Genomic DNA, 17,607 nt, shown 5'->3' on the forward strand with positions numbered 1-17,607 from the left:
AGCCCACTAAGTACATGTGTTTCCCCAGGACCTCTGCAGGCAGAGAACCTGGGGAGGCCCAGGATCATCATCCCCTTCCCCTTATCAGCAGGTCCTCCTCCCCACCCCACCCCACCCCCACCCCCACTCCCACCCCGTCCACAGAACAGAATGGGTGTGGCATGGAGAGTTGCATATTTTACTTTATTTTTATTAAATTAAAAGCTACAGTCTGGTGGCAATTCCAGAACAGGGTAAAGGAGGCTCCTAATAGGGGGCAGAGAGCAGAAAAAAGACAGACTGACAGGAACAGAGACACAGGAAAGGACAAGGTCAAGGTAGATGGGGAATTGCTTCTGAAGAACACACAGGGCCGGCTCCACGGGGGCACACACCAATCAAATTCCCCTCCCCTCCTCCAAAGTTCAGCAGTGGAGCAGTGGTGGTGGTGGGGATGGGGGTGTTCAAGAGACCCTCTCCTCCCCACCCAGGTCCTTTCTCAGCTTAGTCACTGGAGCACAGCACATACCAGAAAAAGACAAGGGCAATGGAGGGGGCAGGAGGACTGGGAGTATGTACAGGGGATGAGGAGAGCAGAGCCTTGAGATCAGCCTCTGCCAGAAGGGAGTGGCTCACACTGCACTGAAGCACTTGGCCTGTGGGGGACAGAGGAAGGGCTTGCCCCCTCCCTCTCTGAACTCCTTCCCCACTCAGTCAGGTCCCCTACTCCTGGGATGTGGGGGGCAGAAGGAGAGAGGAGAACAGAGGCTTCCGTTGGGTCCTAGTGGAGGAGAAAGGCAGGGGCCTTGGCAAAGGGGATGTCCTTCAGTCATCTGTGATACCCTTGGCTCTCAACTCCTCTTGCACCCGGGTCAGGTAGGTGGGGTCCGGGTACCCAAACCTGGGAGCAAAGAAATGAGGGTCAGGGTTAGCTGTTTGGCTTTACTCATATTACCCCCATACTCAACCTCATTCTGGGTACTCCATTGTGGCCCCTCTCTACCTCCCCTAAGGTGATTCAAACCCAAGATAATTTAGCCTAATTCTGCTTATTTCTGTAGGTTAAGCTGGACATACCAGGACCAGGTTGAATATAGGAGAAACTGGGATGGAAGAGACGGTTGAATCTTTTGGGGGTGACTCTCTCCAGTTAGGAGGCTCCCAGAAAGAGGGGCTGATGTTCCCTCAGTGGAAATGGACAGAAGGGGAGGAGCGAAGGGAAGAGAAATGAAGGAATATCTCACAGCTGGGGTCCCCCTGTGCAGCTGGTCTTGTGGTGGATGTCGTTCCAGGTGATGACATTTGGTCTCCCTGTGGTCATGGATGTGCCAATAGTGAAGGTGAGACGCTGGTCAAATGCCTTGCGGAACAGGGTCAGCACCTTGTTGCCCTCAGGGCAGTCCGGGAGGTAGGCCACCCTTGTGGTGCCAGGATATCGAACTCCTGGGTTTGGGTGTTCAGCCTGGGAGGAGGGGGAAGCAAAGTGGGCAGTGAGCGGCTGGGCATCTTAAGGCCATGATGCCAATGGGGGGTCATCCTGATCAGCCTTGTGTGTGCACCTCCAGCTAATGCTGACAGGGCAGCAACAGGCTGACAGCCTTTCAGAGAAGGAGAGACTCTGGGGTCTGGGCAGCAGGAGCCTGTTTCTGGACAAAATCCTATTGTTAAGAGGTTCTTCTCCCCATCTCAACCCCTCAAGTCTCAATCCAGCAACAAATGAATGCTCAGAAGTGACGGAAGGTAGTGGTCCTTATTCTCCAGATAACTCAGCAGAAATGTGAGGACTGAGAATAATTTATCTTTCAGCCTTCCCTTCTCCACCTGAAAACACTCCCAATGCTTCTTCCACTGTCTAACCTGTTTCATTTTTCTATTACTCTTCTTTGGAGCTTCCTCATCCCTCTGCAAAGCAGAACTGGAAATTATTCTTTCAAGCAGAAAGACACATGTAGGCTCTTTGACCACTCTTGTTTTAACCTTTCACTGTCACCAAAATTTTCCTCTCTCATAAATCTGGAATGGAGTGACACCCCCAGCTCTGTTAGGAGGGTCAGATCCCTTCTTGCTGCACCTGTCTGCACCTGAGCCATCATCTCCACAGAATTCACCACTGCCAAGAAGAGTTGTCGATATCTAAGTTCATCTAGGAAATAGTATTCAATTCCTTTCTCTCATCTGATTTTCATGTGTGTCTTGGGGTCATGGGGATGGAAAAGTTGGGTCTCAAGGGGACCTGCTAGTCTAGGGTATACTGAGAAACAGCAAGACTGTATCGCATCTAACACACTCACCCTCCCCCAACTTTCCTATGTCAGAGAATGAACTTCTGGTCAAAACCAAAGGGTAAGGGCAGGCTGTAGTCTCCTTACCCCCTGGACACCGGGTGGGAAGACATACTGGATGACGATGGTGCCATACTTCTCATAGCTGGGCAGTAGGAGTGTGGCGTCCTTAGAGACCAGCATCCTCCCATTCTGGGGCTGGTTGCCCACCAGCTGCCCATAGAAGCGGCCACACATGGGGCAGGCCTTTTTCACCTGCAGGGCCCGGGTGATGCAGCCTTCGCAGAAAGAGTGCCGACACTTCTCCAATGTCTTGGCATTCTGGATCTCCCCCAGACAGATGGGGCAGGTGCTCTCCTGCTCTTCTGCCTCCTCCCGAAGGCGGGGAGGAAGAGGAGGGGGCAGAGGAGGAGGAGGGGGTGGAAGACCCCGTGCCCCTGGGGGCAGGAGCGGGGCTGCTCGGAGAGGGGGTGGGCCTGGGCGGTGCAGCTCAGGGTGCTCCCCCCCACCCCCCAAAGCCAGGCAGCCCATAAGCTCCCCCTGCCTCTGAGCTTTTTTCAGCTCTTTCTCTGCCTCTTTTAGCAGCCCCTTGAGAGCCTTCCGGGCCAGGTAGAGCCCATTGGGAGGACCGGGGGGAGGGCCCTGCGGGGAAAGCTGGAGAACATAGATGTCAGAAGTCTCGCCATCTATGAGGATGGATACACGATGTTCCTCCCGAAGCCGGGCCAGCCGAGCTGGGGTCTCCTTGCTCAGGAAGTCCCACACAGGCTTGGAGACAGTCACTTTGTTCTTGCAGGTGCCTCCACAGGCTGCCATTCTGGACAGGACGAACGACACTGCCCCCAGGGTGAAAGGGACTCAGGGTGTGGGGTCCCCATTTGACAAATATCAGTGCCTCCTACTTCAGGTTTCTTTCCAACCTCTACTCTCTCAAAGTCCAACCCCCAACTCTTCCCCCAAGTTCATTTTCTAGCTCTTCTCTTTCAAACCCCAGCACTCACCGAAGGGCACGAAAGTTTCTCTAACATTATTATTCTCATCTAAGCCAAACATTGATTTTAGTTCTCCTTCCACTCCTCCCAAGATCATGGAAATAATCTGCCCCCCCTCAACCCCTGTGAAAACTGGGTTCTACAAAAGAAAGGGAGACTTTTTGACCCTTCTTTTTGCTCACTTTGATCCTGAAGAGCTTAGAAATGGCATGCAGGCTCTCTCTCTGTCCCTGCTCTCTACTTGTAGGTGGTGTGACCTGGCAGGTGGATAGGAAAAGAGGGTAAGTGAGAAACCCCTTCCCTCATTCCCACATGCCCCAACCCAGCAGCCCACATAACAAAGAAGGGAACCTAGATATAAATTACTAGGTATGGGGTTACTTGGAACATAGAATGGAAGAAACCAATTTAAAGATGCCAGTTGAGGTTCCGTTGGGAGAAAGATACCTGGAAAGCCCATGGACGATGATAGCAGCAGAAATCCCTCTATTTCCACACTCAGCTGACCAGGACTGGGGAAAGGGGGGAGGGTAAAGGGTTACGATAACAAATATTACTATTTTCCCCAGTCAGCCTAGAAACAGAACAAAAACTCCTCTTCCATCTCCTCTCCTTGCCTGTAGAATTCTATTCCCAGCCTTTTCCCAAGTTGCTAAAGAAGGAATTTCAATATGCTAACATTCCTTTTTTCTTCTCCAGCACTGAGGCTCTCAAGAAAGCCTAGGGCATAGATAAGAGAAGTCAGGAAGAGAAAAGCCCACACAGATGAAGGTCTTTCTTGCCACCTCCCTCAGATCACAAAGACAAGAATATTTCTTGTGCTCCCCAACTGCTCACCCTGCTCCACATTCCCAAATAATTCAGACTCTATTGCTAGGGAGTCTTCCTTGAGAGCCAGCCTAGTCCCTTCTGCTGAAGTCTGGAATGCAAACTAAGTAGCAGCAGCCCCTACAATAAAAAAGTTCTCACTGTTGCCTTTTAAACTCAGCACACAAGTGCAAGCCTGTCAGCAACCTAGTCTGCATTTAGGAAGGGGTGGGCTCACACAGGGGATCCGCTGGAGGAGTATGAGGTTTCCCCTGAGTCTTGCCATGTTCAGCTACAGAGCTGTCTCTACTACACCTCCAAATGTAGCTCAGATAGAAAGAGGGCCCATTAGGGTGACCTCAATTCTTTGACTGATCCCAAGGGGAGTGGCTCTCCATTTGTACCTCTATCATAGTCCCTTCAAGGCCAGGTGCACCTCGAATTCAGAAAGTGAAACTGGAACCCTAGAGCCTCAGTTCATACTGTCTATCTAAGTGGAACACCCCCCCAACCCCCATCAGAGGGAACCCAGGACCTAGGTGTCCTTAGTTCCAAGTCCTGCTGGCACAGAAAAGGGAGGCGGGGCCACAATTTATGCTGGGTCTCTTGATTCCTCTGGGGCTACTCAGGCTGGACATGGGGCCAGTCCCTTCCTCCAGACTCAGACTGGCGGCAGGGGCAGCCAGGAAGGGCAAAGGTCCCTGGGGGCATCCACTGAGGCTGCTCCACCCCTCCCCCCATGACCTCCTGCAAGACCCGACCCGGAACCAACTCCCTACATCCCCCTCTCGCGGAACCCCTGAAGCCCAACTACTGGGTGTGGGTGCTTGTCGGCCTGATCGCGGTCCCCAGAACCCCCAAATGGAGGCCAAGGCTGGAGGATGACAGAGAGGATCCGCCAGGCGTGGATGGGGGCCCCTCGGCGCCGCGCGTGGAGCAAAGAGGTGGAGGAGGGGGCACACAGGCAGCGAGAGAACGTGTAGGGGGGTGCGAGCAGGGTCCGGGGGGTGCACCGTGGGTATGGGGGGCGCCGGGCTCACCTACCTCTCGTCAGCGCCGCCATTGCCGGTCACATGACTGAGGCTGTTGCTGGGATGACGGCCTGGGCCTTAGCAACAAGGAGGGGGGGAGACCCCGAGAAGGTGGGGGGTAGTATGCAGGGGATGCAGACTGAGGAAACGAGGAGGACAGCACCCCCTTCCCCCTCCCAGGTGACAATCACTGTTTCCTTTGATCTCTTCTATTCACGAGCCCCTGCCCTTCCGCCCCAAAACAAAAATGGAGGCACCCTCCCTGTCTGGAGGGAGGGTGTGGCGTCGTGGAACTGAAGGTAGGAGGTTAAATCCTTTAGCGATGCCTCGTTTCTCGCTACCCGCTCCCGGAGGAGCCCTCTCCCTTTGCGTGGCAGATTTTGGTAGCTCGGGAGGAGTGTCGGGCTATGTAGATGGGGAGGAGGGGACGATTTTTGTGATCCTTATGCTAGAAGGGTCTTTGAGGAATAATATGGGATGGAAAGAGTCATAGTGAAAAGCAAAGCTTTGGATCTAAAAAATAAACCCAGGACTAAACTGTTTAAATCCCATCCCTCATCTTTTGCCTTTTCCTAGATTGTTACCTTCTGTGACCTCCAGACCTGCTCCCAGATGGGTACTATTGGTAAGTGCCAGGGATACTGAGGTTGCTGCAGAATGGGAAGTGAATGTGTTTTTTAACAAGTGTCTTGGGGTGGTGATGGTGTGCACGGTTTAAATAGAGTTAATGGGAAAAAAAGCTCTGCTCAGTTCTGCTTCCCACATCAGAGCAATCTCCGCCTCCAGTCCCACTCACTTCCCTGGGGCCACATCAAGCTAGGTTTTTCCACCAGCCAAGACCTCCCTGGCCAAGCAATACTGGATCTCTCAGACTGGCAACAACCTCTGTCTGTCCACCCCCTTTCTTCGCTCCCTTTCTGGGCTGGAGGGTTGGTCACTTTCTTCTCTTTCCCAGGACCCTGCTGTACTCTTCTTGACCTCTAGGCAGAAGACATCTTTCCCAAGAAGCCTGGAGGAGCACTGAAATTCTATTTTAGTTTCTGGGCTGAGAGTCACCTTTACAGAGTTGGGGTGTGACCAAGCCCAGAACCCTGGGAGAAAGAGGGAGGGTCATATCTTCTCTGTTCTCTCTGGGCCCTCTATAGCTGAAGGCCCACAAAGTTTGAGAGTAAGTTTACATTCTCATGCACAACCCTCACAAACTTTTAAGTTCACAGCCATCTATCTATCTAGAAACCCACACCCTTAGTTAGGGGCCCAACACCTTAAAGATCAGAATTCATCTGGTCCCTGCACCCCTAAAAACATGCTTCTTCAGAAAAGGGGGAAAAAAATTGAGGCACTTGGGTTCAATAATTTAATTTCTATATAGTTACAGCAATGGGGGTAAATACGCAAGATCTTTTCTATTAATTTATAAAAGAAAAAAGATGAAAATCAGAAGCAACAAATGAAGGCCTGAAATACTGCTCATGATACATCAGCCACATAGTTAGAAAACCCATTCCTAATGAACAGTTGCTGGTGTTATGGAGTTTTATTGCATCCAACAGGGGAAAGGTAGATGGTTGGAATGGAAAAGATCCATCAGGCTCCAGATGGAAAGGTATCATAGGGGCACCACTTCTTAACTGGGGACTCTTCTTGTTACTTCCTTTGGAGCAGAAGATGGAGGAGAGAAAGAAATTCTTATGATCTCATGACTTCTTGTGAGTCAGATCGGTCCATCCAGATACAGAGCAAAGAATCTCTGCATTCCCACAGGCCAGCTGCTGGTGCCCATCTTTGTGTTTAAAAAAAAAAAAAAAGAGTAGAAGCCTTAAAGGGTATGGAAGATAGCAAGAATGGCTGCATTAGTCCCAAAGGCATTGGCAGGAGGGGAGGATACTACCTGGGGTCATCATAGTCCTCTATATTCTGAGAATATCACACATCAACTCAATTATCTTTGGAAAGGGCCAGGTGACTGAGTTATGGCTCTGACTCCTCTCTGGGGGTGGAGAGTAATGACAAAGAAGGCCATCTGTCCCCTGGGAGACACAGTAGCAGTATAGACAGAAGAAAACAGAATAACAAAATCAACTGGGAAAAGGGTTTGAGAATGAGTGCGGGAAGGATGTATGCTAGGCACACACTTCTTGGGGGTAGAGTAGGTTCCCGTATTTGAGACCTCCGTCCTCTCGAAATGACCAGTGTTGACCCAGACAGAGCTATTCCCTTCTCCTGGGAATAAAACCCCAGGGATAGCTAGACATGAAGAAAGGAAATTTAATGTGGGGATGAACCTTACACCCCTGGCCCATTATCCTCGTCTCAAGAAATGGCCATTTCCACACTAAAGGGTTCCAGCACCAGGAGGGGTGTTAGGTCCTGGGGAAGAGCAGCAACAACCAAACATCTTCACCCTGGCTTGAACACTTTTTGGTTATCCATTTCTGGACTCTTGCACCCAGAAGTACAGGGAAAGGGGGTGGAAGTGGGGTGAGGCAAGAGATTGGAGAGTCGTCGATCCTTGACGGAGACCTCCAGTTCCCTGCATAATCACAAGAGTCCACCTCCGTGAGGTCCCAGCCTGTGGACCTCTCTCCACCCCCTTCCATGTAAGACTGCCATGTCTCATCGTATGTGTGCATTCCTGCACCCACATCTGTAGTATCTTGAGTCTTCCATCCCAGGGCCTACTGGAAGGAAGCATGCCACAGTGAGTTCTATAAAGTTATCAGCAAAATTCAGACACTCTTAGTCCATCCCACGCAGCGCAGCAAAGTGCATCCAGAGTAGTTGCTTGAGCCAGGTCCATCTGTCCAGTCGGGTGCTGATGATGGCAAACAACCCCCTTCCCCTAGCTCCTCCTATGTTATAGAAACAACAGGACATTTTACAAAGATCAAGGCACTTGGAAAAAGTCAACAGAAACACTCTAATGAAGCAAGGGACTTCTTGGAGAGGAAGAAGAGGAGGAAAACTGGACAAAGGAGAGAAAGGATGATGTATTTCTGAGGGCCAAGAGAGCCTACTCAATAAGATGGAGTTATTTGGATGGAAGGAGACTATATAGCCTGCATTTAGCAAAGAGGAAGACAAGTAGTGGCTAGAATATCCACAATTCCCCCCAGCCTCTCAGAACCCTACCACACTGAACATAAAGCAGCAGTCACCAGAGTCTCTTAGGCAAAGATGTTGGTAATAAAATCCAGGAATCGTTTAGCATATTGCTCAGGATGGACAGTAGAGATCTCTGCCCCAGCCTGTGAGAAGAGATATGGAAGATAGTGTCAGGCCAAACCATCACTCTTCCCCATTCCCCGACCTCCTTTCCACTCCACATCATTACCATACCCAACCCTTCATCCTTTTGCCAGTCCATTGCTCTGGCACAAGAGGCTGTCTTCTCAAAGAATAGTCAAGACAGGAAAGGAAAGCCCCTAGAGAACCCTCACCCCATGCTTGACAGTTTTGGCTGCATGAGCTGCTTTCTTCTTGGCATCATACTGTGTCAGGATGTCAATGAGGCCCATGAAATACACCTCCTTCTGGGGGGCCCCTGGGGAAAGTAATGAAAAGCAAGTATAGTCCCAATTTCTTCTCCCCAGGAACCAGTCAGATCTGTTCTGAAAAATTAACCAGGCTCTCCACCAACCACCCTGGTCTCTGTCCCCTAAGAACTACACTCCCCACCCTTAAAATTTCCAGGATCTCTCTCACCCTCAGCACTCCGGATGGCGTAGACATCGATGAAGGATTCAAACTCTCCAGGGCCCAGGGGCCGATGGGAATGGATGTAGCCACCGATACCCTCAGGAGAGGTGCCATAGGAGCCCACCAGAGCAGGAGGTCCAGTCAGGCCACAGTCCCCATCCCCCTCGGAGGATTCCTCCTCCCGCACAGGCCCCTCCTCCTCTGGTTCAGAGCCCCGAACGATGTCATGGATGCCCAGCAGAAGGCTGTAGTCCATGATCTTCAGCTGTACTAGGAACTGAGACCCACGGATAAATCAGACACCCAGTTCTCCGTCTCCACTCCCAGGTACCACCCTTATATTTCCACCCGAATTTCTGGGACTCTCCTGGGGAGAGGATGTGTAAAAATTAAGGGTTGGGAGTATACCAACATCCTCTGGTACCCAAATGTCCTAGTGTCTAATATGATCCTTTTAGCTTATCCAGCCACCCTCTCCACGAGTCACCGCTAGGGGGTTTCCATGTCTCATACCCAACTCCCCCACATGCAGAGAACCCAAATAATAAAGGGAAGGGAAGAAGTTCCTTCATATTGTGAATGGAGAGACAAAAGCCCACAGGGGAGCGAACGAAACAAAGCCACTTCCCCAAGCACCCCAATCATCACCTCCACATCTCTCTTTAGCTTCTCTAGAAATACTTTCTTCTCCTCTTCCCCAATGTAAACTTTCTGGTTCTTGTTGAGAAAGTCCATATCCTTAAGGGTGGGCAGTTCTTTAACCTGAGAATAGGTAAAGGGATATCTTGGGAATATACCCCTTCCCTCAAGGTCTGAAAACACTGTTCTATCTAGGGCTCTGTCTCCAACTCAGTGGCCTCTAGGAGTGAGATCTTACATCCTGTCTCTCATCTGACTCCACACTGGAATGCTGCTCAAGTCTGTTCTTATTTCCAGTGGCTTCCCCAGACTCAGGCACTGTGCTGTACCCAAAATCACATTCCACTACCTTCTGCTTATGCTTTCTGTCAAGGTTCTCTATGCTGACTTTCCTTTCTTCTTCTTAAGCAAAAATAGCTGCTTGAATAGGAGAGCCCAGAGTGGGAGGTGGAGGGTAAGCATTTTGCTCTTCAAGTCTGACACCCTCACCCATCCATAAACTTTCCAAATGGAATAACCCATGCCAGTTACAAAGTGGCTGTTCCCACTACCCCACCCACACAATCCCTGGATTGGTACAAGTTTACAGCTCTCTTCTTGTCAGGGGTTTAACATAAGAATAAATAGCTGGTAATCCCTGCCTCTTTATCCTAAGAAGATCCCTTTCATCTGCCTTCCCCATCCCTTGCCCTAAAATTAATATCACCTTTTCCTTATCGCTGGCTTCCCGGGATACTAGGGAGCCCTGTGGAGAGACCCAAAAACAAAGTCAGCAGAACTGGCATAACGAACAGTCAAGATTTAGCTCCTAAGATGAGTACTCAAACTCATAGCCTTCTTTCCTTTAAAATGAATCATCCAGCGCCTTCCCGGTCCCTTCCCCATTCTCAGGCAAACAGCACCCTCCCCCTCCACCATAGCTATCTTCTCCTTACCTTGAGATCGTACTTCCTGTGCACAGGAAGACGGTGGCTAAACATGTTGCGCATCACAAGCATGTAGCTGTCTTCATTGTCCACGCTAACCCGATACATCCCCAGGAACTGGGGCAGCAGCGTGCTGCCATGGCACTTCACAATGTACTGGGGTGGAAAGGAGGAAGCAATGGAGTGAGGCTGAGCAGCAGATATACAAACAGCCCAGGGATGGACAGTCAAACACTACTATTCCAAAGTGGGCAGAAAACTTCAAGAAAAGAGGTTACAAGAAGGTCAAAAGTGGTGAGAGCTTTCTAAAGATTCCTCTGGTTATCCCTGCAGGTTCTGAATCCTCATCTCCTCTGATTAATTCATTTACATAATGTCTCCATTTTAAAGTGTCTTCTCACATTTCATATTTATCATCTTTTATCATTTTTTTGAGATGGGGAATGGGAACATAGATGTTATTATCTTTAATTTAGACCCTCTTTATATGCAAATGGTCACAGAACCAGGACTATTATCAAAGAACTGATTTTATCTAAACCAGAGTTTCCTGATGGGCTAGATTCGATTCCATTAGTAAAAACGTTTGCAAGATGGCCTCTCACTTGGATTCTTAAAAAATTATTCCTATTTCAATGCTACTATCTCTCAGTATTGCTGCCTACTTCTCTTCATAGCCAACCTTCTCAGAAAAGTAGTTAGCAATCAATCCACTATCTCTTATTCATACCTCAAACAAGTAAAATCAGACTTATATTTGCATTTCTCTTCTGAAGTCTCTCTACTCCTCCCTCCCCCAAATCCTTCAGCTGACAAATCCAATGAGTATCTAGTCATTGAGATATATCAACTAAGCACTTGATACTACTAACCAGTCTCTCCTTGAAACTCTCTTCACCCTCAGCTCCTATTAGACCCCTTTTCTGATTCCTCTCCTCTCTATCTTCAAATCCTGTGGAACCAAAGTGTCCACTGACTCTTAGTCTTCTTTATGCGCTCCTTTCTCTAGGTGCTCCTTAAGGTTCTGTCCTCAACCTTCTTTTCATTTCACTCCACACTTTCCTTCAATAATCTTATCTATACTCTAGGCTTTAGTTACAATCTCTTCACCAATAACTCTCGAATCTAGACTGACTCTTATTCTAATCCTCTTTCCTGAAGTCCATTCCCCCAATCACTTACTGGACACTGGTATCTGTATGAACTGCAGAAACACCAAACTCAACATGTCTAAATTAGAACTGTCTTCCTCCAAAAACCTGTTTCTTTTTCTGCTTCCCAACGGTTGGTGAATGGGCCCTCAGTTAACCCCAACCAGGAATTCGAAGGCACCTTTGCCTTAATTCCCACAATTCTCCTCTAAGTTTTTACTTTTATCTTCATTGCTATTGCTCCTCCAGGCCCCTATCCTCACCTAGACTATTATAATTACCTCCTACCTGGTATCTCCACTCCCAATATCCCTCTCCTCCCTATCCATTCTCTAAAATGCTGTCAGGGATTTTTATAAATAGCATACATATTTATATTTATAAATAGCATACATATCACCCCCCTGCAAACCTCCTTCAGGATAAAGTCCAAATTCTTTGTGTTGTTTATATAACCCTTCATAATCTGACTTCTTCCTAATAAGTTTTCCACAATGCCATATCCTAGCCACACTGAATTTCTTATCGTTCCCTAACACCAAGCTCTCTTATGCTTCTGTGCCTTTACAAGTGCTATTTTTCTTTGTGTGGAATGCTCTCTTCCACACTGTCCCATGGTTAGGCCCTACCAGTCTTTCAAGAATAAATCCCTATGATACTCCTTCTAAAAAAACTCTCTTTCAGCCTCCCAAGTGTACCTCCTTCCCCTAGTGTAGTGAGTTGGTATACTCTTCCTCTGCACCCCCAGAGCATTCCGAACCTACCTCTACCTCTGCCAGAACATACATTTTACTGTGTGCTAATGCTAGCTCCCTGGACTCTGCCAAGAGATCCTCAAGGGCCACATTTCATTCACTTCTTTCTCCACCGATTAACACAAGGCATAGTAATAATAGACAGTATTTGTAGGATAAACCAAAGCTTCCTTTTAGAGTCTTTCATTTATTTCTTGCTCACTGATTTTAGTGAGATTTTTCTTCCATAGAAAGACATTCGGGCAGTGTTTTTATATCCAACGTATTCCAGAAACTTCACACGCCAGGTTAATCTGATCAGACAGAACAGCTTCCCTAATCCAATTTAGGGCTGGATAAGATCACGACTTCTACCCTCCAATTTATCTCAATTGTGCACTTATCCTGGTTTTCTCCCCAAATTACTGACAGTATATTTGGTGTTAACACTTCACTTAATTTTGACTTAGTCTATAGTTTATACTTTGTTATACCTGTGCCCTTTATGTATCAATCCATGGTGGTTTTAGATTGTTAAGTACCAAATGAGAAGGAACATGTCTAAATTCTTCTATTTTGTCAAACACAAATAAGTACGTAGAGGCTCTTTTGTTGAAATTTCTTGTTTTTCAAAAACATGATACCAAGTGCTTCTTGGAGAACGAAATGGGTTGTAGTGAGGAAAAGGGATAGGAAGTCTTCTTACGTGCTCCAGCAGCTGCACTACGAGTAGGCAGAGGAGAGAAAGCATGGGGCTGGAGAGAGGCCTGACCTGGTGGTAGTTGGAGAGGTTGCTATGCATGTCAGCAATGTCCTCACTGGATACTTCTTTGATGACCAGAGTCCGATCATAGGAGATAAGGAAGCGGCCATCACTGCCTTCACTTTCGCTTGGAGGACTTCGGGTAAGGGACACCTAGGGACACAGAATAGGTGAGAGGCTCTTTCCCTCCCCCTTTATATGGAGCTACAAGTCGCAGGATAATGGTCCACTCGACGTGTCTGAAAGTGGATAAAATCCTGGTGTAAGAGGCTGAGCAAGGGTTGTTAATCTGGTGTCCATATGTAGACTGAAAGTGCAACAAAATTTTTAACGTTATCTACATTTTCTCCCCTAATGACAGGGTTTATAGCTTTTACCAATTGTTGAAGATGGCTGTGACAACAAAAATGTAAAGGATCATCCTTGCCAAGGTTCTTAATTCTTCAAAACATGACTGTCACAGGGATTCCCCAGTTGTTAGGGGGAAAGGGCTACCCTCAGCCCATAAGATTCTCACCAAGTAATCCTGGTCATCAATGCCAAATCGATCACGGAGGTTCCTGAAGACCTGTGGACAATACTCCTTGAACTTGAAATGACTGGGCAGATTTTCTCTGAAATGGGGGTTTTCAAGGTAAGAAAACAAAATAACAATATTATTTTACATTTATATACAGCTTGACAGTTTATAAAGCACCTTTACACATATTATCTTATTTGATTCTCATAAAACCCTTATGAGGTCCTTTAAAAAGTATATTATTCCCATTTTATAGAAGGGGAGGCTGTGGCTCAGGGTCCTTGAGTGACCTGCTTAAGTCACAGGACTAGTAAGTGCTGAAGTAGAACCAGAATTTACTGCCCATCCACACAGCATTTCCCAAATCTTAAGCAAGTTAGAAACATCTTAAAAATGGCAACAGGTGTTACTGTTTTGAATGGTATCATGTGATCCTAGGAGGGCTTAGAGAAGTGGTCCCCAATCTTTTTAGCATCAGGGACCAATGCTCCTATGAGAATCTAATGCCTGACGATCTGAAATAGAGCTGAGGCGGTGATGCTAGTGCTGGGAAGTGGCTGCAAATACAAATGAAGTTTCACTTGCTTGCCTGCTGCTCACCTCCTGCTGTGCGGCCCACTTCCTAAATGGCCATGGACCTGTACCAATCTGTGGCCCAGGGGTTGGGGACCTCTGGCTTTGGAGACTCGGGGGCATTTTTTTCAGGGGGGTCCCTATCAGAAACTAGTGGTAATGACATCTAAATGTATTTACTCTATGAAATTCCTAGGCAAGAGGAGATAAACTAGTACATGCATATAAAGTGTAGGGAACACTGAAAATTATTTTAATGATTTCTTTGTACAATACTGAATTTCTGCACTAGGGAGGTTAGACAATACAATTTGTAAGTTGCCTTCTAAATCACCTTCAACTCATTTGGAGGTAAACCAGGTGAGTTAGGATAGCTCATGTAAAACTGAACAGGAATTTAAAAATAGCATACTTTAGTAACTCGAAGAGCCTGTCTCAAAAATCCACAATAATTAAATGCCATGGCAAACATAAATAAACAAACAAACAAACAAACAAACAAATAAATAAATAAATCTATCTGTAACTCATTGACTCATAACTCTTAAAATTATTTACTCTTTTCTAGGAAGGTTGATGTGAGAAGGGCGAGAATTCCCACTTACCTGTGGAAAAGGTGATTGTTAACCTTGATCTTGGAGCTGGCCTTAAAGTCATCTGGCAGCAGCATCACCGGGGGAGGCACCTGGCTGAGCTCATTGATCTGATAAGCCAAAACAAGAATAGGGAGGCAGTAAGTAGGGGCGTAGAGAGCTATTCATACACTATGTCTGGGTAAGAGTCAGAAATGGGCAACTTAAATCTCATTCCTTTAAAAACACTGGTTATGCATTCGCTTAACAGAGGTGAGAGAATGTGTCTGACCTCTTCTGCTGCCCAAAAAGGACTGCAGTAAGCAACCCTCACACATCCACCCCCATGGAACTTCATGTTCACAACAGTCATTTTATATCAGGCAAACCCTGTAAGCAACTCAGGACTATTTTAAAGCTGTGAGAAATTCTAGAGAAAAAAAATTACCCTCAGCAGACTCAAGACACTCAAGGCAATCAGTTCCATGCTCCATTAAAAACAAAACAAAAGGCATTCTTAAAGTACACAAGAGAGTTAATGAGACTCTGAGGGGTCAAAGCAACAAGAATGAAATGTCCATATTCTGCAGGAGGCATCTCCTTACAAATAGAACCAGTCCTTCCAGACCACTCTGACCCAGTTTTCTGCAGTTGGTCTCCACCTGCCTAGGTGTAAGGTAAGAGGAAAGCAGCTGATTTTTGAGGGAATGCAGGCAGGCAGAGGATATGACCTCATTAGGTGTCTGTTCACTAAAGTCAAGCCAACCCACAACCCAAAGGATGCAAGTTATCACATGCTCTTCTCAGCCCCCAGTATCAGAAATCTGCTAATTCAAGGTGGAAAGGTAGTTCCTCTACTAAGAAACCTCAGGGAGATGTGCTTCCCCTCAATGTTGCCACAGTATCTTTCGCCCACTTTTGATAGTGCATTAGTTTATGTTAAGTTCCCCATCTAGATTGTGAGCTCTTCCAGGGCAAGGACCAGTTCTAATCGTGTATCTCTCAGGTGCCTAGCTAGCAAAATAGTTGGCACATTGTGGTCTTGAAGTGTTTATTAACTGAATAAATGGATGCTTTACCTACTTGAGCATTCAACAGAGGTTATGAAGTACAGTCTAACCTAAATCCAACACTCTGCGGCTCCTCTCATTATCAGTAGAAAAGGAGGACAGAACATAATCCTCCAGGAAAAAAAAAAGCCACTTGAGATTCCCAACCTAAAATTCAGCTATGATTCTTCATGCCCCCTCTTCATCTGTTGTTAAGCAGGCTGAATCATCACTAAGACATATGTTCAAGGAATTTCTCCATTCCAGACACTTGAAGGAATTGTGTGTTGGCTGGAGGGTGGAGTGTTAAAGCTAAAGTACATATACCTAGGGAAGCTGAGGCAGGTCTTATGTGTAATTCTCTCAATTCTTACTAAAGGAAAACCCTCCTTATTAAGCTTCCCAAAGGATGGATGAGACATCGGGAAGGTATATATAAGAAGCAGCCCTACCTCCATCAGCCTTACCCATACCAACTGCCTTAGACTGGGTACTCACTGATAAGACAGTAAAACCCAGGGAGCTGGGAACAGTTCACAGAGCCACAAACACAAAAGGGAGTTGGCAGACCACAAACATTATAAACCACAAATGAAGAATGTGACAAAAACTGTATTCTTCTTCACTCCCTTCCACCTATACAACCCTATCATAACTAAAACAATTCAAGGAAGTTGATTTATAAAATATTGCCTATTACATTCAAGGTCACTGCATCTCTCCCACTCCAGATCTAAGAGAAGCGGGTAATAGCTGTGCTTCCTTTACCTGAGGTATCCTCAGGAAAGGAGATGCACAGGCCTCTTTGGCCTTCTCTGGATTTCCAGGCCGCATCCTCTACAGCAGTTTCCTGCTTCTAAAGTTCTCCACCTAATGTCCCCAGGACAAGAGCTCCTGAGCTATCCCTTTAGTCAAAGATAACCCCTACCTACACCAAACATCACTCCAGCCAACGACGGGGCTGCAGTTAAGACCACAGGCAGAGTGAGTGCAACTACTAGGCTCGGGGTGAAGTAGCTTCTCTGAAATGCTGTACCTCTGAAGGGAACTTAAGGAACGAGTAGGATTAGAAGGTGCGGGGAGACTGGAGCCTCCCCCAAAGCCAAGGGCGGTGGCTAAAGGAAAGTGAACGACCCCCTTATCCGGCTACCCTCCCTGCTCCCCTTCCGCACATTCTCTCACCAGAGACCTCACCACCATCAACCTAGAAGAGCCACTTCCCCTCTAATGTCCTTCCAGCTGGAGCCAGGTCCATAGCCCGGGGCTGAGGTTGGACCTGGCAGGAAGGAGGCAGGGAGCTGGATTTCAGGTAAGGAAGGCGGAACTAGAGTGGAGGAGTAAAGGGCAGAGATGGAGACAAAAATCTACGATTAAAAAAAAATGTAGAGCAAGAAGAGAGACTTAGTGGAACACCTGGGGGCTAGTGAGCAGGGAACAGGACAGCCCAGGGAGAAAGTGGCAGCGCGAGGGGCACCGGGGACAGGAGGCTGGAAAGAGGGACGCCCGGAGGCGCAGGAGTTCAAGGATTCGGACAGGGTTATGGGGGGTACTAGGGCTGGGTCTCACCGAGTGGGCTACGCCCCACAGGAACACGCCCACCAGCGGGTCAGCCGCCCGGAACACCTTCACCTTCTGCTGCACGAAATGCTTTTTCTTGGTTTTGGAGGCGAAGCCGAAACCTGGACCAGGAGCCGCTGTTGTCGCCGGTACGGTGGCCGGCGGAGCCGAGGAGGACGCCATGGTCTCCCGCGTACCCGACTGAGTGGAAGTCGGAGCCGGGAGCTATCCGGGTTTCCGACCCCGGAAGCGGTGCTCACCTGCGCCGCCGTCACGTGACCGGAGGCTGGCCCGCAGGCGCGCGAGTAGGGTGGGGCAGGGGCTGGCTCCGCC

The 17,607-nt window shown here is 47.9% G+C and overlaps 2 protein-coding genes and 1 long non-coding RNA gene across 8 annotated transcripts; 1 reads left to right on the top strand and 2 right to left on the bottom strand.

Moving 5' to 3' along the window:
- Positions 1-164: 164 nt before the first annotated feature.
- On the bottom strand, positions 165-5,219 carry DTX3 (deltex E3 ubiquitin ligase 3). Of its 3 annotated transcripts, none has more exons than XM_016127735.2 (6): positions 5,105-5,219; positions 3,701-3,765; positions 3,436-3,510; positions 2,349-3,078; positions 1,224-1,441; positions 165-880 (listed from the first exon to the last, which is right to left on the bottom strand). In XM_016127735.2, the coding sequence occupies exons 3-6, from the start codon at positions 3,462-3,464 to the stop codon at positions 805-807; spliced, it is 1,053 nt and encodes a 350-aa protein (XP_015983221.1). In that variant the 5' UTR covers positions 3,465-3,510; positions 3,701-3,765; positions 5,105-5,219; the 3' UTR covers positions 165-804. The 3 variants fall into 3 exon arrangements, with proteins under 3 accessions (XP_015983221.1, XP_015983222.1, XP_015983220.1); XM_016127736.2 differs by having other exon boundaries at positions 2,349-3,097; XM_016127734.2 differs by lacking the exon at positions 5,105-5,219 and adding an exon at positions 4,091-4,200.
- LOC107501511 lies at positions 4,895-15,765 on the top strand. Of its 2 annotated transcripts, none has more exons than XR_001594787.2 (4): positions 4,895-5,004; positions 5,668-5,716; positions 13,365-13,637; positions 14,665-15,765. It is a non-coding gene; the product is annotated as an uncharacterized LOC107501511 (long non-coding RNA). The 2 variants fall into 2 exon arrangements; XR_001594788.2 differs by lacking the exon at positions 4,895-5,004 and adding an exon at positions 5,274-5,390.
- Positions 6,435-17,552, bottom strand: PIP4K2C (phosphatidylinositol-5-phosphate 4-kinase type 2 gamma). 3 transcript variants are annotated; one of them, XM_016127731.2, is made up of 11 exons: positions 17,284-17,552; positions 14,702-14,799; positions 13,521-13,617; positions 13,013-13,156; positions 10,365-10,511; positions 10,136-10,174; positions 9,439-9,552; positions 8,797-9,067; positions 8,532-8,635; positions 8,250-8,339; positions 6,435-7,943 (listed from the first exon to the last, which is right to left on the bottom strand). In XM_016127731.2, exons 1-10 carry the CDS (start codon positions 17,455-17,457, stop codon positions 8,259-8,261), a joined length of 1,269 nt encoding a protein of 422 aa, XP_015983217.1. In that variant the 5' UTR covers positions 17,458-17,552; the 3' UTR covers positions 6,435-7,943; positions 8,250-8,258. The 3 variants fall into 3 exon arrangements, with proteins under 3 accessions (XP_015983217.1, XP_015983218.1, XP_015983216.1); XM_016127732.2 differs by having other exon boundaries at positions 8,224-8,339; XM_016127730.2 differs by having other exon boundaries at positions 6,435-8,339.
- Between the last annotated feature and the right edge of the window lie 55 nt (positions 17,553-17,607).

The sequence above is a fragment of the Rousettus aegyptiacus genome, unplaced genomic scaffold (assembly GCF_014176215.1).
Source record: "Rousettus aegyptiacus isolate mRouAeg1 unplaced genomic scaffold, mRouAeg1.p scaffold_m13_p_2, whole genome shotgun sequence".
Taxonomy (NCBI): domain Eukaryota; kingdom Metazoa; phylum Chordata; class Mammalia; order Chiroptera; family Pteropodidae; genus Rousettus; species Rousettus aegyptiacus.